The sequence below is a fragment of the Sinocyclocheilus rhinocerous genome, unplaced genomic scaffold (assembly GCF_001515625.1).
Source record: "Sinocyclocheilus rhinocerous isolate Xijiao unplaced genomic scaffold, SAMN03320098_v1.1 scaffold2258, whole genome shotgun sequence".
Taxonomy (NCBI): Eukaryota; Metazoa; Chordata; class Actinopteri; order Cypriniformes; family Cyprinidae; genus Sinocyclocheilus; species Sinocyclocheilus rhinocerous.
In genome coordinates this window covers 149781-177312 of record NW_015655390.1, presented here as the reverse complement: position 1 = coordinate 177312, position 27532 = coordinate 149781, and the positions used below count along the sequence as shown (strand labels likewise).

At 37.4% G+C, this 27532-nt stretch overlaps 1 protein-coding gene across 1 annotated transcript; it reads right to left on the bottom strand.

Moving 5' to 3' along the window:
• Nucleotides 1–596: 596 nt before the first annotated feature.
• LOC107718031 (anion exchange protein 2-like) lies at nt 597–22286 on the bottom strand. The gene is made up of 23 exons (XM_016524957.1): nt 22170–22286; nt 18805–18963; nt 13732–13891; nt 12854–13113; nt 12641–12777; nt 12316–12545; nt 10494–10633; nt 8748–8928; nt 8449–8584; nt 8118–8307; nt 7923–8028; nt 7070–7254; nt 6165–6381; nt 5850–6053; nt 5600–5748; nt 5120–5314; nt 4581–4793; nt 4331–4420; nt 2725–2891; nt 2378–2631; nt 1559–1728; nt 1246–1419; nt 597–789 (listed from the first exon to the last, which is right to left on the bottom strand). Exons 2-23 carry the CDS (start codon nt 18862–18864, stop codon nt 709–711), a joined length of 3699 nt encoding a protein of 1232 aa, XP_016380443.1. The 5' UTR covers nt 18865–18963; nt 22170–22286; the 3' UTR covers nt 597–708.
• Nucleotides 22287–27532: the final 5246 nt, after the last annotated feature.

Sequence of the window (27532 nt, the reverse complement as noted above, 5' to 3'; positions counted from 1 at the left end):
CGGCTGTTCTGATTCACAGACTGTAAGTACGTTTTTTATATATTAAGAATTTGCCACTGACGATTCAAATGCGAGTTTTTTGGGCAGTGTAGAGTAGCGCTTGTTGTTTGTCGTTTCTCCGATCACAAATGCAGACATGGTTTTATGTTTACGCTGCGCGATGCAACGCAACATGTCCCCACTGGATGCATACACTGGATGCCTCGTTTATAATGGGTTTTCATGTTTTTGAATCATCGCTCCGGCCTGACAGGGCAACATCACAGTATGGTAAGGGGCGTAACATTTCCGTCTCACGCTTGAGGTATTCGGCCAATCACAATGCACTGGATAGCTGGCCAATCACAGCACACCTTGCTTTTTCAGACCGATGAGCTTTGTAAAAATCGACGCGTTTCAGAAAGGCGGGGCATAGAGGAGAAACAATAATGTACAGTATGTGGAAAATAATGTGTTTTTTTAACCTTAAACCGCATAAACATTTCATTACACCAAATACTGTTCTTTTTAGCAGCATCATATGACCCCTTTAACACTTTTACATATGTATAAATATAATGTTTACATAATTTAAGCAAAAACAAAATGGAGGAATCAAAATGGAGACAAAAACTGGTTAATCAAAAAAGACAGGCAGTACATCTGGATGCCTCTGACTGAAAAAAAAAAAGTCAGGCAAGCCCAGGTAGTGACATGAGAGGAATGAGGTCATACTGGCATTTGCATCTCTGTGTATTCATCTTGGCTTTCTCTGTCATCAATTGAAGGCTCTGCATCATCTGCGTCAAGCTGTCACATAGACAAAATGAACAACATTAAAGGCAAAGGGCAAAATGAGATTAAAGATTTTATATTAGTCCTGAAAACAAGATGTCACTGTACAATGCAAAAATTATTTCCATTATTTTTTAACGTATACAGCCACAATATAAGTTTAAAAAATACAGAAATATATAAAATATATTTTAATCTTACTATAAATTTACTAACCTGCGTAAGATATAATTAGACATGTTTTTAGAGAATGCATTGTAAAAGTTTATGTATTACCGCATTGCCAAATTGCATGCTGAAAAAAAAAAACAACACAACAGCACTCTGTCAATACAGCAATACAATAAAGTTGTTAAAATACATAATTTAGGTGTAAAACAAAAAAAAGTACATTTTTAGGATAGAACACACTACATTAAACTCATCTACAAATATCATTTTCCTATCAACAAAAAGCAAAGAAACACTCACACATTGTATCTCACGGTGAGTAAATATTCGGGACAGCAGGAACCTTCTGAATGGCACAGTGAGGACAAGAACAAACGGGAAGGCTAACGAGGCCGAGGTTGACATTACAACCCACAGCACAGCCAGGCACACCAGCTGCAAACATGTGAACAGATGCATGCGTAGAGTACGCACCTGAAATAGACAAGTCAAAGGTTAAAGCACAGCTAAATCTGAAGAGACAAATTGAGAATGGCATTCCAGACGTACTGTTATCTGATTATTGAATTAAGACTGGTGAATATTGTGATTAGCTGAGTTCTCCATAACAAACCTTGCGGACATAGGTGTGGTCAGGATGGTACTTCGGTGGCATTAATAGCAGCATCATGCGTTCTGTTAGCTGGATCCCATTTAGAGACATCACTCCCATATAGAGAAATATACCAAATAACACAGCGATAGGAACCTGCCGCAAAACATCTCCAATCACAATGGAGAGACCTTTGGAGGGAAGAGGGTTTATCTACTGTCAGTTCCAAACAAGAAATATAAAGAAAATATAACTAATTAATTACTCAACAGGCCATTCACTGACCTATTAGGGCAACATGTTAGAATTTATCTAGGGATGCAATGATATTAAAATAACCAATAAGCCAAAAATTATTTTTATGTTAGGGCTAATAACCAATATTTATCTCTCTCTCTCTCGCTCTCTCTCTCTCTCTCTCTATATATATATATATATATATATATATATTTATACTATTCTGAATTCAAAATAAAACATTAAAATCTAAAAACCAATCATTTTAACAAGTGTGCCAATTTAAGCATCACAAAATTACAGTACAGTATGAAAAATGGATATTCATTCTGAGATTTGCTAAAGTTATAATATAACGGTGTTCAATTATTATTATTATTATAAAGCATCATTAAGTATTAAATGTTAACCTAAAGTGAGCATTAGATGATAGCAAGGTAATCTAAATTTAAAAATAGGAGAAATAAGTACATACAAATAAAAATCTAATATCAGCCGATATTTCTGCAATATCGACCGATAATCGAATATTTCAGCTGCCCACCACTATGGTGCAGATATACTGTAGATGATATTTATCATCCATAAAATGAAGCCACTCACCTACTAGAAAAGCCACCAGAAATCCTGTTACTCTCTGCTCTTTTACTTCCTGAATGCGGGGTTTGTCACCAGGCGCAACAGCTTTGCTCATCACCGTAAGGCTATTTGCATGAGTTACCGAACGAACAGTAGCACCGGTCAACCACGGTAGCCCAAACAGCGCTGAAACACCACCCGCGACCACGATGATCAGCAGGTCCAAGTGAAAGCCTGAACCCTTAACTAGCATCCTGTCCTTCTTGCTGACAATAAGACTTTAAAGGAAAATTGAGTCAATATAAATTGAGGAATGATGTAATAGAGGTATAGGTATGGTCAGAACAGGTTAGTGAATGCCTGTGACTCACGTGGTGATCTGAGTCTCCATGAAAATGAGGATGTAGACGAGCAGGGCAGGTAGAATGCTGGCAACCATCATCCAAATGGGGAACTGGCCATCTGAGCCCAGTGGGTGTATTAACCAACCACGCTTATCCGGGCTGGTCACAGAGAAGCCATCAGGCACACTTAGTTTCTACATGGGGAGGAAAGAAGTTTAAAGATCACAGATTGTGTGGGACACGTGTGTCAGGTGACTTCAGGGCATATGGAGTCATTTGCTTTAAATGACATACAAATATTGTCCAGTCTTTAATCAATGAATAACCTCAGGGTAACTTACAACCCTTAAGGTACGGTCACATTAGCGAAATTTCACAGGCAAAAAAGGTCCACTGTCTATCGAATCACAGCTCACAAAGAAGTCACTTTCAAACCAAGCTGCTTTCTGTTAGTCAGCGCAGTGAATTTGCATGACCAACTTCAAATCTGTGTGGGGAAATCTTTCACCCTCATGCAAAATACTCAATCGTGTGGATTCTTATTGAAACGACTGGATACCATCTACAAACATTTACAGAACAACAGATGATGGTATCAGATGGTAATACCAGGGTACTTTGATAAACAGAGTGGATCCTTAAAAAGTATTAAAATGTCTTAAATTCAAATTTTTTTAAATGTTATTTTTAAGTCTATAGCATAGCACAGCATAGAAAAGGTAAAAAAAAATCTATGACAAAATGGCTTTTATAAATCTTTGGTCTTAAAGGGATAGTTCACTAAAAATAAAAATTATGTCATCATTTACTCACCCTCCACTTGAACACAAAAGAAGATATTTTGAAGACTGTAGGTAACCTGATGGTAGCATTTTATTTTCATAGTATTTTCTTTTCCCATACTATGGAAGTCAGTGTCTACCATCAACTGTTTGGTTACCAGCATTCTTTGAAATAACTTCTTTTGTGCTCAGCAGAAGAAAAAATCATACAGATTTGGAACAACTTGAGGGTGAGTAAATGATGATAGAATTTTCATTTTTGGGTGAACTATCTCTTTAAATTGAGTGTGTGTGTGTGTGTGTGTGTGTGTGTGTACCTGTTTTTCTATTCTGGTGGGGACTTAAACCTGAATACACACAGACTCATGGGGACTCGTGTCACGGTGGGGACCTAAATTGAGGTCCCCACGGGTAAACAAGCTAATAAATCACACAGAATGAAGTTTTTTGAAAATCTAAAAATGCACAAAGTTTCCTGTGAGGGGTAGGTTTAGGGGTAGGGTTGGTGAAGGGCAATAGAAAATACGGTCTGTACAGTAGAAAAACCATTACCCCTATGTAGAGTCCCCACAAGGATAGCTGACCAGACGTGTGTGTGTGTGTTGTTTTATTATTTTACCTTTTTTTTTTTTTTATTTCCATGTTCAATTCCTATAATTTCCTCCAAAGTACTTCAAAAATGTCATATGTCTAAGAAACATTTAGACATAAGTAATTTTGAAATGTGCCATTTAAAATCTTGTTTGATGTACAATGAATTTGGGTGTTTGGGTGAAAAAAAAGAGAAATCTAGTTCATAGATTATAGATTATACATTAATCAAATGATATAAACATGTCTTCATGTCTCACCTGTGTGTAAGTGTCCTTAATGCTGTAGTCCAACAGAACCATGGTGGAGATTGCAATAGGAACTCCAAAATCTCCAATAGCCCTTCGGAGCTGAGCAAAAGATAAAGACACAATATCACTTTCGTCAATACCACTTCATCACACACAGGTAGTTGACACTTTCATTAAAAACTTGTCCTATATGTTTATTTAAACATCATGGAGTAAATGGCACAACATGTTTGCAGGAACACTGGGATAACTGGCTTACCCTGCCAGGGAAAAAAGCACTGTTCTTGAATTTACGCAGATAGAAGGCAATGAAGAAGGTGCCAGCCGTGAGCACCAGGGAGAGGAGGGCTGTGTTTGGCTGGTTTAGGGTTTGAGAGGCATCTGGAGACCTGCCGTCACTTGTGGGTGTTGGTAAAGCAGTGTCATTTTCTTCTCGTCCATAGCAGCTTCCGAGAGGATGATCCATGAAGATCTGCACAGTATACAAAGACTGTCTGAATATCCGCTGATCACATTTAAATCTCTCTCATAAACAAACAACACTAATCAAAAGTTTGGGGTCAACATTTTTTTTATTAATTAATAATTTTATTCAGCAAGGATAAACTGACCAACACATTCTCAACAATGATAAAATGTTAAAATGTTTCTTGAGCACCAGATCATCATATTTGAGTGATTTTCAAAATATTACTGTTTTACTGTATTTGTGATCAAATAATTGCAGCCTTGGTGAACATAAACATAAAAGAAAAAAACTTTTGAACAGCAGTGTTAACAACAAAAACATCTCAATACTTTGCCCAGCTTGAAGAAGGTCTCGTAGATGAAGATGAGTGAGATAAGGAAGGAAAAGATCTCTTGGGTGAAGCGTGACACAAATCGCACAAGGAAGCTCCCTTCAAAGGCCACCGTGAGAACAACAATGATGACCAACCAGATTCCAATCCACACACGTCCTGTCAGATACTCGATTTCACTGGACCTGCAGAACTGCAAACACATTGATCCATATTGATCCAAAAACGGTCTAGTTTGCTGAACCAGGTTCTAAATGCATTACAATAGCACTGCAAGTATTTCAATTTATTTGCTGTGATTTTCAGTCCAAAGAAGTCTTTATATTCAAATTATCCTCAATAGAGATTGTGCTTTATTCTCAAAAATCAGCGCTATTTGCATGCATTTTGTAAATGAAATAAACTGCACTATTAGCAGGCACAACTTTTTTTCTTAGTGAATAAGTAGTATTTGTATTCATTTATTAGAAATACTAACGGAATAGAAGGACTCTTCAAACACTAGCAGGGGTCCAGAGAAGCCCACCACCAGCAGAGGTTGAGCCCCAAGCAGGCAGAACAACATTCCCTGCACGGCAGTGGAAATAATCAGCTCTGACACACCTATCAAACCATCTGTCTTTTCACCTGGAAACAAGAAAAATGATTTCATTAGGAAAAAGTTCCTTGTTTTAGATACAACATAAAAGCAGTGCTCTAAATAAAAAAAATGAAGAGCTTTGACTAACCCAATAGTCCTCCAAAGGTAATGGCAGGAGAAAGGGCAGCAAAGTAAATGAATATGACAGAGGCCATGCATTGAGGACTCAGGGCATCCTTAAAATCACTGATGTATTTGGGGTAGCGGCGCTGTGCATCTCGGATAACCCCGCCAAACAGCCTACCCGTCCTCCGAAGAGGATCGTCTTCAGGTTTCAGAGGAGGATGAAGAGCTGAGAACATTAAGAATGAATACAAAAGGTGATTCAATACATTTATTTTTGGATAAACAGTAAACGGATCTGTTCACTTCTGTATTCTGTATATGAGCGAGAGCCTTGTACCCATGTCCTCGGGGCTCTTGAGTTCCTTGGCCTGTAGTTTGACCTCTTGCTCATGTCTCTTGTGCAGCATCTCTTTCTGGAAGCGAGCGATAGAATGCAGCAGCTCATCTCCTCCAACCTCAGATGGAGGAAGCACAATACTGCAGTCCAGAAAGCTGTTGATGGCTGTAAGCAGGTCCTGCCGCTCATCTGCCAAATACGCCGCTTCATGGAAGTGCTGGAAGAGATGTTTGAAATGCTGTTTATACTTAAAACAAGCAAAAAAAATAAAACATGACAGTGCAGTAAACAAATGTATAAATGAAAGTCTTGCAGTAAAATTACCTTGTTTTAAGGATTTTTAGATTTTTTTTTTTTTTAAAGAAGTCTCATGTTCATCAAGGCTGCATTTATTTGATCAAAAATAAAGTATAAACAGCAATATTGTGAAATATTATTAAAATTTCAAATAACTGTTTTCTATTTTAATATATTTTAAAATGTAAGTTATTCCTATGATGACAAAGTTGAATTTTCAGCATCATTACTCCAGTCTTCAGTGTCACATGATCCTTCAGAAATCATTCTAATATGCTGATTTAATGCTCAAGAAACATTTTTTTATCAGTGTTGCAATGTTGAATTTTTAAAGTATTCTTTGACATATAGAAAGTAAAAAAAAAAACAGCATTTATTTAAAATAGAATCTTTTGTAACATTATAAATGTATTTACTATCACTTTTGATCAATTTAATGTGTCCTTACAGAATAAAAGTGTTAATTTCTTTCAGAAAAACGAAACTTTCACTGACCCCAAATCTTTGAAAAGTAGTGTATATAATGCAATATTATGTCATATTAATTTTTGGGTGAACTATCTCTTATTTAATTAGACCTGATAGCACCTTTTTCATTCTGTGCTTACTTTATCAGACATAAGTGTTGATATGGAGCGGCCGATTTGGTGGTAGTCAATGTTGGCACTGGGTGGGCCGAGCAGCACGAAAAGAAACCGCACTGGAATCGGCACTTCTAGAACTGACTCTAACAGAACCGCTTCCTGCAGTCTCACAAAGGCCATGGTGGGCTGGTCCAGGAAATCCACACTACCTGTGAAAATCGAGATCATCTGTATCATGGCTTGAACAGATGTAACATGTCATGTGCTGACAGTTATGATATCACAGAGTTAACGGGTTAGTTCACCCAGCGGAGAGATCAAAACAAAACAACGGTCAAGAATTAGAAGTACAAAACGAGGATTTGTAAAGAAGAATGTCAGAGGATTTCGATATAAGCCAAGAGGAGACTGGTTTTCCTTTGCTAAAGTAAGGAAACTTTGCTTTCGTTGGATCCTGTAAACAAACAGTGGTTTTCACGAGACTCACCGGCGCATGCGCAGCACTGACCTCATACGTCATGCTCCCGGAACTGTTGGCGCAAGCTAGATTACAGTGATTATTACGTTTTGAATATGGATATTTTTCTTACAAAAACGCATCGATTCGCTACAGAAGGCCTTTGTTCACCCCCGGAGCCGTGTGAGACACTTTTTTTATGGATGGGCGATTTTTATTTAACTTCTTTTGGACTGAAGCAATGCAACACCCGCTGAGTGCCATGAAACAGCTTGAAAGATCAAAAACAATTTTTAATATAACTCCGACTGGATTCGTCTGAAAGAAGAAAGTCATATACACCTAGGATGCCTCGGGGGTGAGCAGCCTAATTTTCATTTTTGGGTGAACTAACCCTTTAAGCACGGACAGTTAACTGACCCACAAGGACAACCGTTGCTTCTGCATCCTCTGGAATCTTCTCAAGCAGCTTCAGCTCATGTTTAGATTTGGTCTTGTGCAAACCAAAAAACTGGGGTGTGTCTTTCTGTGGAAACAAAGAGGAAGAATTCTAATTGTCTATTTTACCATTCTTTGCCTCCTAAAAACACACACAGATTTGAATGCACACGGTACCTCATTCTTATCTAAGTTTACACTACTGCGTGACTCAAAGTTACGTAGTCCTCCGATGAGCGGGTCTGTGGCAGGGGGCTCCGGCGCGGCGATATGGTTACTGCTATGGTAATGAGATATGAGAGAGCCAAGGCTGGTTGCTGAGATGTTCCGGTTAAACAAGCTGTGCTCCTTGCCATCACTTGGATGGCTAACAAACAGAAGAAATACAAAGCACAAAGTTCAGCTGCATGATCCAAATGAGTAAGGTGTTCCTTAAAAGGTGAGTAGCTTTATTCAACATTTTTTGAGATATGCAGTGTAATGTTCATAAAACCTATGCGAAACTAACCTGTGTTTGAGGAGCAGGGCTCGGAGCACATTGGCTCTGTCCTGTGCTCTGATCTGATCTGAGATAATCATCTGCTCCACAACCTGATGAGCAATACCAGGCAGCGTCTTCTGGTCCAGGTCCAACAACACTGCACCTGTAAAATTACACCTCAATACATCAGACTCACCAAAATGCATTTTAAATAGATCAGAAATAAAAAGAATTAGCAATTAATTCAATTTATCACTCAATTCTCACATTGTATTTGTAAATATATGTTTGTAAATGTGTGAGCTGGTCTCTCTCCTCTCTCTCACCATGAGAAATGGTCTTGCGGAGCTCCAGCAGGCTGCGGAATGAGAGTGAAGCTACATGAGGTTTGCCCCAGCGCTCTGTCTCCTCCTCCACATCCTCCTCAAACTTTATCCAACGAGCTGTTTCCTTCCAGTGCATCTCCTGGTTCTTATCCATCAGTAACTCATTCAGCTCAACAAACACCTGAGAGAATATTTATGATTTATCTGTCCTTTCTTTCAAAGTTGTACATTTTAAATCCAGTACAACTAATTTGATGGAAAGTCATCTGTTTAAGTTAGCAGAAATTATGTGTTCAGGTTTGGTTCAATAAACATTCTTTTTATAAAATATAAAATACAACTGAGCTTACAACACCTCATAACCTTTATCAAAAAAAAAAAAAAAAACTGCATAGTCCATGCATCATTGAATTGAAGCTAAACACTTCATTCGAGGAAGCAGACAAGATTAAATTTAGTCTGCATTTCACTGTGGATTGTATCTGTTGTTTTAGTTTTTTGTTTTTTCTTTCAGTCAAGAGCAATCTTTAGCAATCTTTTCAGGCAAGCCGCCCATTTCAGCTGTTGGAATAAAACCTAATTTATTATGTTTAAGTGTCAGTAGAGCTGTTCTATTTGTTATCTTAAAACTAATTGTAAGCATTTGAAGTTCTGTGAGAAATTTCTAATGGGTTGTTAGAAAATGGCTGCAATATAACAAAGAGTGAAAAATTTAAGGGGGTCTGAATACTTTCCGTACCCACTGTATATATATATTATAAATAGAAATATTTTGTAACATTATACATTATAATGTCTTTACTGTCACTTCTGATCAATTTAGTGTGTCCAAATTCTAAAAGTGTTCTTTTCTTTTGGAAAAAAAAATCTATAATTGCCACTTGATTTGACAAGCACATAAACTCTTATCCTCGTGGAATTTGTAGTCCTTAATTAGCCATTTGCGTTTTGAAGCAGCTATATGTAATTTACGTTACGTTAAAGTCTCTTTACGCAATGTTAAAAAGTTAAAATAATGTTAGTAATGTTAACAGACCTTATTCTACTCATAAATCAAAAAGCGGCATTCTATCATGACCGAACAGCTATGACCATCCACTGCCTTCCACAAAACCAGTGGTACAGATGTGGTATTAGCAAACAGTGCAAACAAGCTTCAGCTGTTCCACAAAGCAATCATACCAGCTCTGTGTCACCCTACCTTCAGCTGTTGGGCATGACAAACCCTGTAGTCCATGTAACAGGGCCATGATCTCCTCTAACAAACAACAGTAGGCTCAGTGAGCCAATGGTAGTAATACCCCAGCTTTGTACAGCATGCAATCTAAAATGATGCTTTACTGTATTTTCTCCTCAGTATAAGAAAGCATTACAGCTAAAGTGTGAAATTTGCTCTATATTGAAACTTTTATTAGGTTGATTTCCTGAAAAGTGTGAAAACATTGTTCTTTTGTTTGCACATTTTGACCAGCCAAACACAGCAATATCGACCAATTGTGTGAGTTTGGGGTGGTGCTATTTGTTTGATTAACCGATAACAGACAGGGGGAGTGTTAGGGAAATAGTCTTTTAAGATTTTAATAATCATAGTTTTACAATTCCATTATTGACCTCTAGAAACTACACTCTTTAAGGTGATACTGATGACATAATATGCATTTTTTTATTTGCTACACCAAACATGCAAGCCTAGAAAATAGCTCCGAATGGACAGGGGAAAGATAATCTAGTTAGCTGGCGTCTCACCTCATGTGGGGTTCGATCCAACTTGGTCCGGATACGACTGTTGGGCTCTTTGTGGTCCTTGCCGATGTGAACCACCTGACCTTTAGCACTCTTCTTAACCAGGTGCCGCCGCACACCAGGGACATCTTCAAACCTGTGACCTGCAAGAAAGACAGCAACACAGTGCTGAAATACTAAGCCAAGAGTTTAAAAACAGCAAACAAGTCAGAACAACACCGAACCCATTGTAACACACTGTGAGTATCAGTAACATTGACAATACTGGTTATATTACACACAATACTCGGCATCCAAACACAGAACCACAAACTGAAAACTCAACTGAGCGCTCACTAGAACATGACTCAGTTTTGTGTCTCAAAGTGATCTATTGTTCAGTCAAAATTATTTGTAATTACAGCACACACACATACAAAAGAGACGTCAAAGGCACAGTTGTAGTGGGCAGCTCTGCACCCTTTGAGAATGTCCACATTCCTGAATCACAGCCACAGATGGTCAGATGTACAGACTGAAAACATGATTTATTCTCAGAAGAATGAGAACAGAAAGGTAAATAAAGGAGTCCTTTATAACCGGGAAAGCAAATACATTTTCTTGCACTCCAAACACGTCACTGATTATCTATGATCAGCTGAAATGCCCATTACTCGCTGAAAAACAACAAATCTCACTAATAACTAATATAATGCTAAACTATACCATGGGATGTACTTAAATAGGTTTCATGCGTACTTGGAACATTTGAAATTTGCTTTGTTAAACATATTAAACAGAATTAATAATTTACAAATAAAAATATTTAAAAGGCTGTCAATTGATTAAAATTATTTGTGTGTTAACATATTCAGTTCATTTTATTATTATTAATAATAAATATTAGACATATATTATTATATATCATTGATTATGTATGTATTCTTTTTTAGAATGTACATTCAATTTGTATTTAATTATAATAATCATTAACATTGTGATCATTCTCTGATTTAAAAAAAAAATACTTGTAGATTTCTACAAATAAATACTGTCCTTTCATCACTATTTGTAAAAAATTACTGAAAAAGGTTAGCACAGTTTTCAAAATAAATATAATAAGCACAGCTGTTTATAATAAGAAATGTTTCTTGAGCAGCAAATCAGCATATTAGAATGATTTCTGAAGGATCATGTGACACTGAAGATTGCAGTAATGTCTTCCGAAAATTCAGCTTCACCACATGAATAAGTTACATTTTAAAATATATATTAAAACAGAAAACAGTTATTTGAAATTGTAATAGTATTGTGGCCTAATGGTTAGAGAGTCGGACTCGTAACCCAAAGGTTGTGGGTTCGAGTCTCGTACCGGCAGGGATTGTAGGTGGGGGGGAGTGAATGTACAGCGCTCTCTCCCACCTTCAGTACCACGACTGAGGTGCCCTTGAGCAAGGCACCGAACCCCCAAATGCTCCCCGGGCGCCGCAGCATAAATGGCTGCCCACTGCTCCGGGTGTGTGTTCACGGTGTGTGTGTGTTCACTGCTGTGTGTGTGCACTTTGGATGGGTTAAATGCAGAGCACTAATTCCAAGTACGGGTCACCATACTTGGCCACATGTCACGTCACTTTCAATATGACTGCTTTATACTGTATCAAATAAATGCAGCCTGGGTGAGCATGTTAGAGAACTTTAAACTTACAGACGACAAACTTTGGAATGGTGTATGATTTAATAAAATTATTAATATATATTTACACATAAATAAATGTTAAAACTCTTCATTGACCTTAAGTTGCCAAATACATCTTTTGTCAATTGTTACACAAACACACATACTCACTTTTAATGCCATCCAGGTCAACCGTGGCGAGTGTCTGCGCCTCGCTCTCGTCAGTGGGCATGCATTGGTAGTGTTCTAGTGCGGTGCCCGTCATGTTGCCTGTGCGGCGGCGCTCCTGCAGATCATAGCTGCGTGTCTTAAAGCTGCCGTCTGGCGAACTCAAACTTGGAAACAAACATGGTGCAGAAACTCGTCTGCCATTGGGCAGATTACGAACCCAATTTCTGCCCCTGCGGCAGTAACAGAACATAGTGAGGTTGAACACACACATGTATTTGAATCGTTCTATGTGTTTGTGTATGTGTGTGTGCACATGTACACTTACGCGGTTGTTGTAACATCTTCTGGGATGCTGATACTGGTGTGTAGCACCGAATGGGGTATGATTGGCAGCTTTCGATGTGGTGAGACTTTACCGTTCTTCTTTACAGTGGAGTCAGGATCATCTTCTGATACAAAAAACTGTGGGCCAACAAGAGAGAAGTTAGTAAGATCATAACAAGAAGAGTGTGCGTGTGTTTGTGTGAGACTTGACTACCTGTGCCCGCTCAGCATCCACCTCTGTGTCCGTGTCCGGTGTAGGTGTGGTGGTGACATTGCCCTCTTTATCCTGCTGGCTACAGGAATCTTCATCCACCTCTTCATCCTCGTCATCCTCATCTATCGGTGGAGCTGCTCCCATAGATGAACTCCTCCTCCGTCCTGAGTCCTTGCGCTTTCTTCCGGGCTTTTTCCTCCGGACCTCTGGGAGGTGTTTAGACAGAGGGTGGTGAATGTGTAGAGAGGTGTGACGGTGATCTACAAATGCCAAAAACATCACAGACTTAGAAGAGCATCACTGCAGAGCCCCTTAAGGGAAATGGTCATGGTAAAAAAAAAGAGATAGGACAAAAACATTTATTTCAATGCTTTTGTGTTCCCCCAAGAAACTTTGCATTACCTTATAAAACTTTTGAGAACTAAATCATATGAGGTGGGAGGAAAAACTATATTTCAGTGCTCTATATCGCAAACAAACACCAAGTTTCTCGGGAAAAGCAATACTTTTGTGAGAGAAGTTTCTCAGGAGAACACAATAGTTTTGCAGGAAAAGGCAAATGCATTGAAATGTAATTTACTTTCCCCTTTTGAGGTGAAATTAATTTCCCATTGAGCATTTGATAATTAAATTTTTTGCGGTCCATGGAAGAAAGTCATTTTGGAATGATGTTTTATGGAAGAGTAAACAATGACAGAATTTTCACTTTTGTTGTTTTCTTTGGAGGCACATATTTTAGAAAAAACACCATAAAACACTATAAATATCTATAAAACAGTCAAATTAATATGCATTCTCATTTAATTTAGTCATATATAATATGAAGAGGTATAGACCAGAAGGCTATAGACCAGATGCATCAACAGTAAAGCTCTCACACTCAAAGTCCTCCTCATTAAAGGTGCGGTGTTGTTCGATGGGCACGCGCTGGGCAGGTGTAAGGATCTGCTGGAAGCGCTGCACTCCCAGTGTCTTGTTCAAGTCCCCTTCATCATCATCATCATCACATCGTTGGGGCGAAGAATGCACTGCAACAGGCTACATGTAACCAGAGAGAAAAATATTAACTTTCATTTCTTTTCAAATAACCTTCATAGATGGATATCAAAGCAGATGTTATGCAAGCAAAGAGAGTCATTCAGACATGCATTCTCAGGTTCTTATTTGTACATCATAGGCAAGGCGAGTTAATTTATATAGCACATTTTATACATAATGGTAATTCAAAGTGTGTTACATAAAAAGGATTTGAAAATGATCATAAAATATACATAACAGATGCATAAGAAAAATAAAAAGTGATTTAAAATGTATTTAAAGTGAATTAAACAAAAAAGGAGAAAAGAATATATAAAAAAGGATGATTTTTGTATCTTATATAAATAAATCTTATAAATCTGATAAATAAAATCTCCCACAATAAAAGTGCCCTTTTCACTGAAAAATTATTTATGAATATTTTCAGTTGCTTTAAATATACATTTTGTCATCACTGCTTGTAATATTCCATAAACAAGCTATTTAGTCCATACTTATCAATACTGTAATCATGCAGGCAAAAACTCTCAATTTCTCAGTACAAAGCACAATGATAATTTGGTAAAAGAAGAACTCATGATTTGCCTGCTGGTAATATGCTGGAACTACACCATCTGGTTCCAAAAAGCCTCTTTCTCCAGTGACAGTCATTCAAAATTAGCTGTGCATTATGACAAAATACATCTTCTAAAAAAATTAAATGCTCTATTATATTTTACAGTTTGCCTTCAGCCAATCAGCACTGTCGTACCATTTTCCTGCATCAGCTGATTAATCAGTCACATGGCATTTCCAGCTCAGCTGATTGGCTAAAATAAAACCGGGATGCAGCATTGAGTGCTTATGAGGTACGTATTTTCTTACGTTCGGTGTCGTAAAAGACATCATTTCCGAAGTGAGACATCAAGGGCGTGGCATGACCATAAACGAACTGAGATCTAATGGCATATGGATTCTCGGGTGTAGACAAGCAGTATCATCGTTTATCTACAACTGTGTCAAATGCAGGAAATTCGGACGTCGAACAGAAGAACAAAAGATGGCAAACCTGCCAAGCGAAAGAATGGAAACAACTCCACCCTTTACCTTTTCCACGACATTCTAATTTATTGAGATGCACCTGTATCTGTATATATTTAAGGATGGTATCTCTCTCTCTCTATGCTCATTTTCTCATTCCTTCTCTTCTCCCCTGCTGTCTGTGGTATGCTATCCTGAGGATAAACTGAGGCTTGTGGTCATGTGCTTCATTTAAAGGGGTCATATGATTTTTACCATCAGTTCAAGCCCGAAAGGGGAACAGAGTCGTGTGACAGACACAGTGAGGAAGCTGGTATGTGTTTGCAGTACACGGTGTGTGTGTGTGTTCACTGCTGTGTGTGTGCACTTTGGATGGGATAAATGCAGAGCACTAATTCTGAGTATGGGTCACCATACTTGGCCACATGTCACGTCACTTCACTTATATGCTAGGTAGCCCTCAAGAAGAGGAAGCGGAGGATGTGATATCAAGTATAGAGTTGATTCCTTGCAGCAGGATCTAATCAGAAACTTATCTACACCCCAGTCTCTGACATCATCGGCCATATCTATAGTCACATCCTGATCCCTTACATGCGTAGTCATCTTGTGTTTTTACATTAAGATTTACTGTCATGTTATTTTTAAGCTCTATTTTTAACTTGCGATCGAGAGGGAACAAACAGAAGGGAACATTTCTGATTGGCTGTTTTGTAATTGATTGTGTCGCATCACACCCCACTTTCATGTTTTGTGTCAGACAAATTGCTTGTTGCAACAACCTAGTTTGGACATAGTAGACATAATTCTTATTCCATCAAGGGCACCAAGTCAGGAATGTTACTAGTGCCCCCAGGTGCAAGAGACCCCTGTAAACACACACACACACACACTCACATTCCACCTCCTCAAATCCATCTGTCTCTGATTTGCCTCCATCTACACCTGGCTCAAATATTTCTGATAGAACTCAAAGCTTTGTGTTCCTGAATACTGAATCCTCTACGCAGGGATTCAAGTTTTTTCAAAGGATGAAATGTGATGCTCCTGTCACTTCACTTTCCTCCCTCCATCCACACAGTGAGAGACTCATATTAACTTACATTTTCCCACAGAAGTGTTATTGCCTATGTGAGATCTGAGCACCATTTTAATATGGAGAACAATGCTCAGGCTGAATGAGCGCAGATCCTGCAGAATTACACAATTGTTTCACCAGACAGAAAATGACCTCACACAGAATCCGCTGGTGAATTTTATATAGCTCTTTTATCTCATCACAAAAAAATCCAGATCTTCTGTATTATCTTCAAACACCATCATGTAATCAGGTATTAAAATTATGTTTCAAGATGTTTTGTTCCACCCACTCTGAAGTAATATTTATTACAAGACACATTTCCTGTGACAATTTCCACTTTATGTATGAAATAATATGATAAACTGATATCATCCCTAAACATACAGGGTGTTTCTTCACTAACAGAATGTGAGTGCTTCAGTTAGTAATTTTGTCTTGTTACATTCAAAATATCTTAACATCTTTAAAAACAAGACCTTGTTACTTGCATAAGACTATTAAAGCAGCACTATGTAACTTTTGGCGCTCTAGCGGTTAATAAACAGAACTGCACACATCCCGCGGAGGAACATTCCAACCGGAGCTACTTCTCTAAGTTTATGTCTATGGCGATTCACGCAGGTATGTGTTACTCCGCAGCGGTGACGACCCAACCAGGCTACAATAGTCCAAATATAAGTACTTATTATAAGTGTACTGACAAAAACGCGGTTTGGAAGATGATTTCATGATGTACTCGCTCATTATATACATTTAGCAAATTTTGAACACAGAAAAAGTTACATAGTGCTGCTTTAAGACCTGTTTTTTTTCGTTTGTTAGTTTTACAAAATATAACCTGAATTAGGCCTACCATACTGGCAAATATTTTTTACAGTCTGGTAAGGTTCCATAACTAGATGCTTAATAATCATCTACTGTTCAGATGATTATTTAAGGATCTATTATGTAACATTATTCACACTGCAGAATCATCAATAAGAGCTTTTATCAATACAAGCTTTGTTGGTAGGAGGTTTGACTTCTCGATTGTCACTGCTGAGAGCCCCTGTGCTCACCATGAGTGTAAGAAGCAAGTCCGTCAAGCCATGCATGGCTCTTTGAGGAGCAGAAAACAAACCAGATGAAAGCGAACTGAAACACTACAGTTTTCCAGGGACATATTTAAAAACCAGACACAATCTGCACAGCACGTCTTCATCACTGCTGTATTAATTAATGGCACAACATGTTCCTCAGAAGTAAATAGATTTCTGGGTAAGGCACGTTAGGTGGCTCTGTCCCATGGTTACACAAATAATGTTTTTATCTTATTAAATCAGACCTCTGGAGGATCATTGGCAAATGTTTCTCAAAGTGACCAGACTACTGCTAGAATCTCACCAAATCAGTAGAACAGGCCAGGGCCGGCTCCAGGCATTTGCAGGGGTGGGCTGAGCCCACCCAAATGACTGTCTTGCCCACCCAATCAGAATTAGATAAAGATTACGTTAATTTTTTTGTGCATAGATTCAAACTAATCTGAAGCCGACTGTATTTTGAGAAGTTTAAGCTATAGCTTGAGACTGCCCAAACAATCATAAAATAACTCCAGAAAATTGCAGCATATTTCTTTTATTAGCTGAATGTAAGGCGCGCTGAATTCACGCGGAGACTTCAGTCTGTTGCAGAAAAGCAGAGGCTGACAACGAACGAAAACGGGCAGAAATATTTGCGCGTTATCATGGGGAGTTTGCGAGTTATGAGAAGTTTAATACACGAATATGTGTATCATAGCCTACCACTAAAATTACCTGAGCAGTTTTAATGTTCTAAAAGAAAAAAAAACATCATTCAATAACGTGCGTTCATTGCATGGATGGGGCACGAGCATATATGCGTCTAAAATGCATAGGCTATACAGATGAAAGCTTACCTCTTTTGACTTGCTGTTAATGTTGAATGTAAGAATTATTTACTATAGCAACACTCGGCTCGACTGTATTATCCAGTGATGCAAACTATTAGACTTTCTTTCTTCTTTTTTTTTGTCAAATGCCGCCGTTTTGAATTGAAAGTTGGGCTGTCATTTACATGATTCATGTAATTCATAATTATTGTGACGACAATAGCATTTTTCTGTCTTGTGCTTTCAAGATATTAAGAATACAACTAAAATTGAATGGGTGCATATTTTAAAATAGCTAAAAATATTATTTGCAGTTCAGATTGATTACTTTACAAAAAATCTTATTATTTATTTAGTTCCTTTACCATTACCATAGTGGTCTGGTCTTAATATTTTCCTCAAAACAATAATGTAATGTTCTAGATATGATTATGGCCTTGTTTGGTATAAATAAAAAAGTTAGTTGAAAAAAATCACCAGTGTAGAAACAATGATACAGAGAAAGAGAGGTTTTTTTATTATTATTATTCAATAAAGAAAAAAAAGTTTATTTTGTTGTGAAAGTGCATGATATTCTAGGCTGCCCATGAAAGCTTTTTTTCCAGTGTACATATAACAGCCTATAGTTAATGTAGTTAATATAGCAATATCTACAGTATAAATATCTAGACTTTTTCCCCTTGCAATACAACAAGTCCAATTCTCAAACAGAATAACTCATATGTTCTGGTTCTTTTATAAATTGTTAAAAAAGACAATTAAACTGTTTGAATCAGTATGAAACACTGCCCTGTATACTGTAATTTACAACAGGAATATGTGTTAAAAAAGTAAACAGGGTCACTGTCTCACCCAGTTAAATAATATTTAGTGTTTAATAGAATTTAAAAAAATTAAAAAGCGAATAAGTTAAAGATTACCTACCAAATGTCTCGTCAAGCCTGCGGCAGAAGTGAGGTCACTGGCATCCTGAGGGTCACTCATTGCTTACGGTCAGGTTTGTGGGTGGTGCTGTAAAGTGCGCTGGCTTTAGCCCTTTTCTCTTTCACTCAGACTCAACTGGGAACTTTCGGGCAGCATAACCTGAGGTGACACATGGAAAAAGAAAACATCTGCTTGATTAAAAGTTCTCCGACAGATCGATTTACATGTTCATGTCTTAGAGACAATCTTTATTTTTTCTTCACTGAGCTTCTGTTTTTGTGGTTTATTGAGAAATGCAGCACTGAGAAAGCTCTCGACTTTAAAGAGACTTGAATGGCCATTAAAGCCTGTCCATTAATGGTTTTAAAGCCCTAAAGTAAAGATCCATATAGTTAAATAGTAACATAAATGATACATTCTGTGAACAGCAGTAAATATATATTGCTGGAAGTCTTTTAAGGACCCAATAGATGGAACTATTTTTCTTCCATGCCACTTCACTTGATTATTATGAGAGAAAATGATCAAATAATTAATACTCATAAAAACTATTGCAACATCACATATATGCACATTTTCAAGTTTAAAAATAAATACTCAAGAGTAAAATATAAATCATATTTCAGAGGCATTTCCCCGTCCTAGTAAACCCTGGGAGACACTTCACTTTTCAATGCTACATTTTATCTTCAACTTGAAATTCAGACACTGTAAATCTGTCTGAGCATCAGTCAACAACAAGGTCAAAGCTCATATGCAATATCACAGTAACAGCATCTCATATAAATTGGGCAGGGCACAGGAAATTTGTAACATTTCTCAATGGAAAATACCAAAATTAGAAGCCACATCCTTATTCAAATCGATACAGATGTAGGTGTCATATCAGTATGTGAAAGGTCACAGTATTCTTTTTTCCCCCTATACAGACCATCAGTAAACTATTTTTTAAAGGGAAAAGCATCAGTTGTTCATAATATTGCACTTATAAAGGACAAAATTAACAATGAGGAATCACAAAACCATATGGCAATTTAAAAAGAAAAGAAAAAGAGCATAAGATTGGAATACAAACATCTTGAAAAAAAGAATTCACACCTGTGAACATCTAAATATGAGGAGACTAAAACCGCTGCCACTGCAGTCTAAGTGTGACTGCTCACTCAGCTTATCTATTTCCCCTGACTCTTTCTTGCAGTTTCCTGTAGCACCCTCCATTCAAAGATTAAGTAATGTGTGTGACGTTGGTGAAGCATGCACTTGCCTGAACACAGAACACTCTTTTCAAGGCTGAGTAGTTATAATAACTGGAGTTTATGTGCACTGTTTCCTTTCTTATTAGGACTTCAAATGTCTTCAAAACTTTTCCCAGAAAAAGTTTTACAAAGTTATGTTAAACTGTGATACTGAGATGTTAACTGTATTATGCTAAACTGTGATGTGTTCAGAGCCACGTGTTGATGATATATGACCTCAATTTGGTGAAGGTGCTCGATTTTCAATCTTACACTTCATATGTTAAACTGAAGCTCTTTACTGTGTATGTTTTTAATGTACCTTTTGTAACAGGGCCTTTGATCCAGGGGTGTCCAATCCTGGTCCTGGAGAACCAACGTCCTGCAGTGTTTAGCTCTAACTCGTCCCCCTTGAAAATTCTAGTAATCCTGAAGACCTTCATTGCTTTGGTTCAGGTTTGTTTAACTGGGGTGGGAGCTGAGCTCTGAAGACAGTGGCCTCTCCAGGAACAGGACTGGACACCCCTGATTTAATGGCAGCAGCACTCCAGCTGCATTATCTCCACACGTTTGTGCCACATCTGATGATCATGTTGTCCAGCATGATTTGAGAAGGATCCAAAGAGCACTTTAATGGAAGGAAATCTGAACTTTTATACAAAGGGGTTCACATGCATGGTTAGTGTCATATATTTGTACAATCTTAAATATTCCACATTTCTTTGCTTTAAATATTTTTTTTCTACCTGTAAATTCAAAATCAGAAAACATTTGCTTTATTTAAACGTGTCCTCATTATATATAGTTTTTCAACTTAATTTCTTTGTTTTATGCTTGAAAAAACTCTTGACACTTGTCAAATGGCCACAAATGGCCAGATTTTCAGTGTATCCTCAGACTTCTGGGTGCCACTGTGTGTCTGTACACTAAAGGTGACTGAGGACAGTGATTCAGCAGAGATGTTTCCCAGAGGCTATGAGCATCCACACTGTAAGGCTTACACTTATGCTGCTGCCATGTGAACACTAAATTCAGAACTGTGTAATATAAATAATAGTTTCTAACAAAAAACATGCAATAGTGCAGTTTCTTTACAGCATGCAATCACAGCACATTGGCTGTTGCTATGTTATATGTGCTATTTGCCTGTCTGGTGACAGTAGATGGTCAGAAATAGAAAAGAAAAATGTCAATGCCATGTAGATAGGACACTCAGCATTGCACTGCTTTGTATTTAGCACTAATTTTAAATAAATGTACATTTTTATGCAAATTTACACACCTGGCAAAGTGACTTACAATGCATTCAAGTTACTAAAACTATATATTTTATCAGTCCCTAGGAATCCAACCCACAATCTTGACGGTTCATAGCACCATGCTCTACTGTTTGAACTACAGGAACTCTAAATAGAACAGGTTTGTTAGAAAATGAGTAAAACCTTCAGTATTTCAGTCCATTAGAAGAATCACTGAGTCATCTCATGCTCTTAATCTGGGCCAAAGTCATTGTTGCTCTGATACCAAGTGTAACTCTAGACCCCTCATCATCACTGGGCTGGATATACAAAGGATGAAAGAGAGAAAGAGCCACATTCCTGACAATCACAGTCCAGTGACAACAACAAAGAATGAGCAAAAAAACATGATTATGATTCGTTCAAGCATATTTCTGAACATATAATTCCTCTCTCCCTGATAGCGTGCATAAAATTTAAAAATTCCAACAGGAAGCACTTTGTAAGACAGGAAGGGCTGCAGTTACATTTCCAGCAAAATTTAACTCCAAACACTTTATGTGCCTGGTTTTCTACCACAAAAATATGAACATACCCTTCCTATATAACAAGCAACAGAAAACCAAAGACATAAAACCAATGGCTACACCTAACCTTTTTCTCTGAAACATATATTTCGAAGAACATCTTTTTTGTCCATACAATGAAAGTCAAAGGTCACCAAAATGGTTTAGTTACCAACATTCTGCAAAATATAATCTTTCATGTTCTACAGAAGAAAGTAAGTCATCCAAGTTTGGAATGACATGAGTGTGATGACATCCAATTTTAGGTGAACTGTCCCTTTAACTACACATTGTTACAGAGAAGAAAATCACAGAGAGAGACCTACCTCAGAATGCTCACTGCAGGGAGACTACAGCTACAGCAGTCATTGTAGTGCGATGGCAAAGACCCACTGAAGCCAAACAGCCACCGAAAGGCAGAAAAAGAAAGAGACACTGAGAGGGAGGAGGAACAGGAGGTGAAAAAAGGCAGTGATTGGAGAACAGAAAAGCTGTTCTGGAAGTTGAAGCGCACTACCCTTTTATCCTAACCTCTCTCTGTCTCTATCTGTCACACACACATGCTGTTCACTTCCAACCTTGAGGCACCCACTGATAGCTGTCCCTCCCCCCTCGATTAAGTTTCCTCCTTTAGCCCTCTGACAAACATGTGACCAAAGGGACATGACTCAACAATATGGCTCTATGGCATAAACTCCAGGAATCATTTGAAAAAGACTTAAGATACACACATCCTAGTACTATGTTTGGCACCTGCTACGGATATACTTCATATATGTCCATGTATGATTGTAAAAATCAACGCGTTTCAGAAAGGCGGGGCATTGAGGAGAAACAATAATGTACAGTATGTGGAAAATAATGTGTTTTTTAAACCTTAAACTGCATAAACACATTTCATTACACCAAATACACAACATAATGTTCTTTTTAGCAACATAATATGACCCCTTTAAAGATTGTGCAAAAGTGACAGCTTTGACATGCATACACGTGAAATTAATGCTTTAAATGATTGGTCTGGGATCAGTACGAGTCAAACACATTTGATAGCATTTGTGACAATGTTAATTATCACAAAATATATTTTGAACTTATTTTGACTGAGAAAACGTATTTAATAAAAAAAATAAAATAAAAACTTACAATGAAAGTGAATTCAGCCAATATTTCAATTGTAAAGGCACAAGACTTCAAAATATCAGAATCAGAATCAGTGCACATATGCACATTAACATGGTTTTAATATGGCAACGAAACGACAAACTCTAAAGTGACTGTAAGACTAATTTAAACAGCTTTACAGCTTAAATACACAAGTTTTAACAGAAGAGTTCATGTACATTCATTTATAAAATTACAGGCTTCGCATTTCTGCTTTTAAATCCTCCATAAATTGGCCCCATTCACTTCCATTATAAGTGCCTCATATTAACCCTGTATTTATTTATTTATTTTCATTCTTTTAAAGAAATGAGGGACAAGTCTAAATTAATTTTTTTGTGATAGTCAACATTACACCACAAATGCTGTTAATTGAGCATTAGTGTTGCTATTGTATTGACCCCGGAATATTACTTTATTTTATTGATTATTATGCAAAATTGAGAGTTAAATTGTGAAACAATAAAACAGAAAGGCTCAATAGTCTTTCCAGCCAAAACAATGTTTTCAAGCAAGCAATTTTGCATGTTTGCTCTATCAGTGGAGATATGCTTTATCCTGCTTATGACCTCAGTGGCCACTGGACGTTAGTAAGTCTCGGTGACAAACTACAGCACAACAGTTTGTGTTTAACTGATTATATGTTCAGTACTGTTCTAGGAAATTTCCCTCATATCTTTATTGTTTCCCCAGGTTATAGTTTTAATTGCAAAATGACGTCTTCATAACGCATTTAACACAGAAATGTAATCCTTGTCCTGAACATTATGATATAATGTATCACCGTGAACCAGTGATGACGTGAATTCACGGCTGAATTGTTGCACACTATGCAATTCAGCCACCAGCAATGAAATAGTATGGTTTAAATTTCATATTACAAAGATGCTATTATAAAGTTAATTTATAACTGAACACCGTCATTTCCTGTTTGACCTATGCAGATTGTTTTTTCTTCATAAATACACCGATGATTTCAGCAATCACGCCTCGTGACATGGCAGTCAAGGGTTTGGCCGCAAGCTGATTCTGTGTCTGTTTTCTGATTATGGTACTCGTGGAAGACATGGCCCAGCAAAAACCATTGATAAATCAAAGCAACATGCTTGAAAATACAGTTATTTAAGAGCAAATACTATTATGTGGATTAGATTAATCTGTAGAAAAGATCTCATGTTCCTATCCAATAGCATTAATGAAATAATGAAATATTTCACACTGGGTGGTCGAATAAAACCTGTAACTGTAAATTGGAAATATGACATAAGGGGACAAGCAACCGGTGGGCTAATTATGGTTAATTAGTGCTTTTGGGATAACCATAACTCTGCTAAAACATTTTTTCAGCTCCAGCAGCTGTGGTGGGAGCAGTCGGAGGGAGGGGAGCAGGGTGCTGGCGGGTGTTATTTTTACAGCGTCAAATATTTGTTGTTAAGGTCTTCATTTACAAATGGAGATGTCTCAAAAACAAGCCTGCCGATTCCCCATCCAGCCACTGTCCAAAATGGCAAACTATATTTCTGTATGTTCAGATGAACACTGCTCTGCAAAGTCAAACTGACCTGAGGGAAAAAATAAAAAAAAATAAAAATCAATGGTCTGGAAACACAGAGCCATTCAGAATGTCTATTTAGTAAGCCAACCTAAAAAAAAAAAAAAAACGAGAAATGCTGTGTGCTGTGTTCATTGACCATGTTTATATGCACATCAATTACATTTACATTTAGTCATTTAGCAGACGCTTTTATCCAAAGCGACTTACAAATGAGGACAATAAAAGCAGTCAAAACTAACAAAAGAGCAAGCCTAACGCAGTACACGTAGCAAGATATATATATATATATATATATATATATATATATATATATATTATACACACACAAAGAAAAACAAGTAGATAAATTAAAAAAGAAAAAGAAAAAAGATACATGTAGATAAAGTAGTTCAGTGTCATCAGCATAGCAGTGATATGAAAAGCCATGTTTCTATATGACAGAACCTAGTGATGCCATGTAGACAGAGAAGAGAAGTGGGTCCAAGAACTGAGCCCTGAGGCACCCCAGTATATAGATGTTGCGACTTGGACACCTCACCTCTCCAAAATACCTTGAAGGACCTATCTGATAGGCAAGACTCAAACCACTGGCATGCGGTTCCTGAGATGCCATTTTCCAATAGGGTTGACAGGAGAATCTGGTGGTTCACCGTATCAAAAGCAGCAGACAGATCCAGCAAAATAAGTATAGAAGATTTGGAAGCCGCTCTTGCCAGTCTTAGGGCTTCAACAACTGAAAGCAAGGCAGTCTCGGTCGAATGTCCACTTCTGAAGCCAGATTGGTTGCTGTCCAGTAGGTTGTTCTGTGTGAGAAAGGCTGAGATCCATATATATATATATACAATTAAGAGCCATATTCTGGTTGGGACTTTAATGCTCCACAGTTTTTGGAATATTCATTTATACATGTAATATAAGAGCCTTTTTTGATATTCTCCACGGCTAACTATTGCCAGTAACGCTGAACAGTAATTTAATCAACCTTTAAATTTAATCAAACATATCCTGGACCTATGGTACTGTTCAGTGTCATATAGTGGTTCTTACACTTCTTAAAAAAAGAAAAGAAAAAACAGTTCGGCCAACGTACCTTCTACAGAACAGAAATGGACATACAATTAAACTTTGGTAACTTGACATTTATCAACAAATGTCGTCTAATAACTTAATAAACACGTTTTTAATTAAAAAACAATGACAGAAATAATGCTTAAATGCTTTAAACAGATCGCATTCAAATTTAAATGGGGTTTAGAATAACAATCTTGTTACTTGGTATTGTGGCGGAAACAGATGACCATCATTGAGCTTTCAGACAAACTGCACTCCTTTTTCATGCTTACTACAATCTTTCACATAGACCTCTGCTGTTCGTTCTCGCACCGATTACTTATTTGTCTAGTACAGTTTAACTAACGTTAGTGTCTCAATTACCGTCAAATGCATTTGCAGAACTCGTTCAGCTCACACACCGAGTCAACGCACGTGTCTGTCGAGCAAATGACCGCGCTTCATGTCGTCTGCTCCGTCTGGGAGCAAAACCTGTACTATGGCGTGCACTTCGTGCCAAAATCAAACGTTCGAACGACCGACCGACCGATCGAACGTCAAACCGAACGTCTATCCGAACGTCTTGAGCTTTGAGCGTCTTACACTGCGGGTGACCCACGTGACGACCAGACGTGACGTCAGCGTCTTGAAATTAGCTGGTTTTTAAACATTTAAGGAGCCAAGCTGCTGTGTAAAGACTATAAATGGACATTACAAGCATTAGGCTACAATAAAGATATTTTGTACCTAAAAGAATACTCAACCATTTCCTGCATGCTGCTGTAGGCCTACTTACCTGCTGTACTGCTGAACTTACTGTCAGTGGCGCCTGCAGGTGTATGGCGGAAGGCATGTTCAAGGCTGTGTACCATGAGCGCTCAGACTGACCTGAGATTTGCCTTGCAGACATTTCAGCAGTTAGTAGTTATATGTGTCCCGTATTTCTGTCGACTGAACCAGCCATGCCATTAATTATGAATTTATCTTTTGCACGCCAAAGTCAATTTTTGCATATAAATATTACGCCAAATAGAAACAGAAAATCGAGCTATAAGCACCTTCATCAAGAGATCGGGTTAGTCTTCAACAATTAATTAAGCTATTTTACAAATGGGAATACAAGAAATTCATGACAATGTTTTATATTCAAGCTACCCGTAAAATTTATAGTGAAAAGTTCTTTAAACGCATCTGGAAGGCAATAAAGTAATTTTTAAATCAGTTTTTAAAGAGAAATATCAATACTTACTGAATCTTAAAATTACTAAATTATTATTATAATTTAGGCCTAATCAGCTAAATCTGTAAATTCTTTGACTAAACTTTGTATTTAAGGCTCGTTGATTTTCATGTCTTCGACATACAAACAATGAGCCAGAACAAAATTCTTGATAATTTGCATAAAATCATATGCAAAACGTTCCTACACGTGCTTACGTGTTGTTAACGCGTTCCAATGGCGACCGGTGGAAGTGCAAGTAACCGATCGTGTTCCCAACGTGTTTTTTACGTGTGAAGACACGTTGTAACACGTTTGTGTTTTCTTACCGTAATGTAAGCTCTTTTACTTCAGCTGTGTCCTTCAAAATAGTCAAAATTTGATTTTTGCAATAGCTGATTTAAAAAGTTATATGCAGTATATTATTAAAGTTAAAGCAGCAGAGGTTATTATTTACAAACCGGGCATGCTTTGCCGGTTAATTTGGAAAAGCAGGAGATATTCCACATATTTTTTCAGGATTCTTTGATGAATAGAAAGTTCAAAATAACAGCATTATATTTGAAATATGATCTTTTTTAACATTAAAAATATCTTTATTGGCACTTTTGATCAATTTAATTAGTCCTTGTGTGTGTGTGTGTGTGTGTGTGTGTATATATATATATATATATATATACTGTATATATATGTGTGTGTGT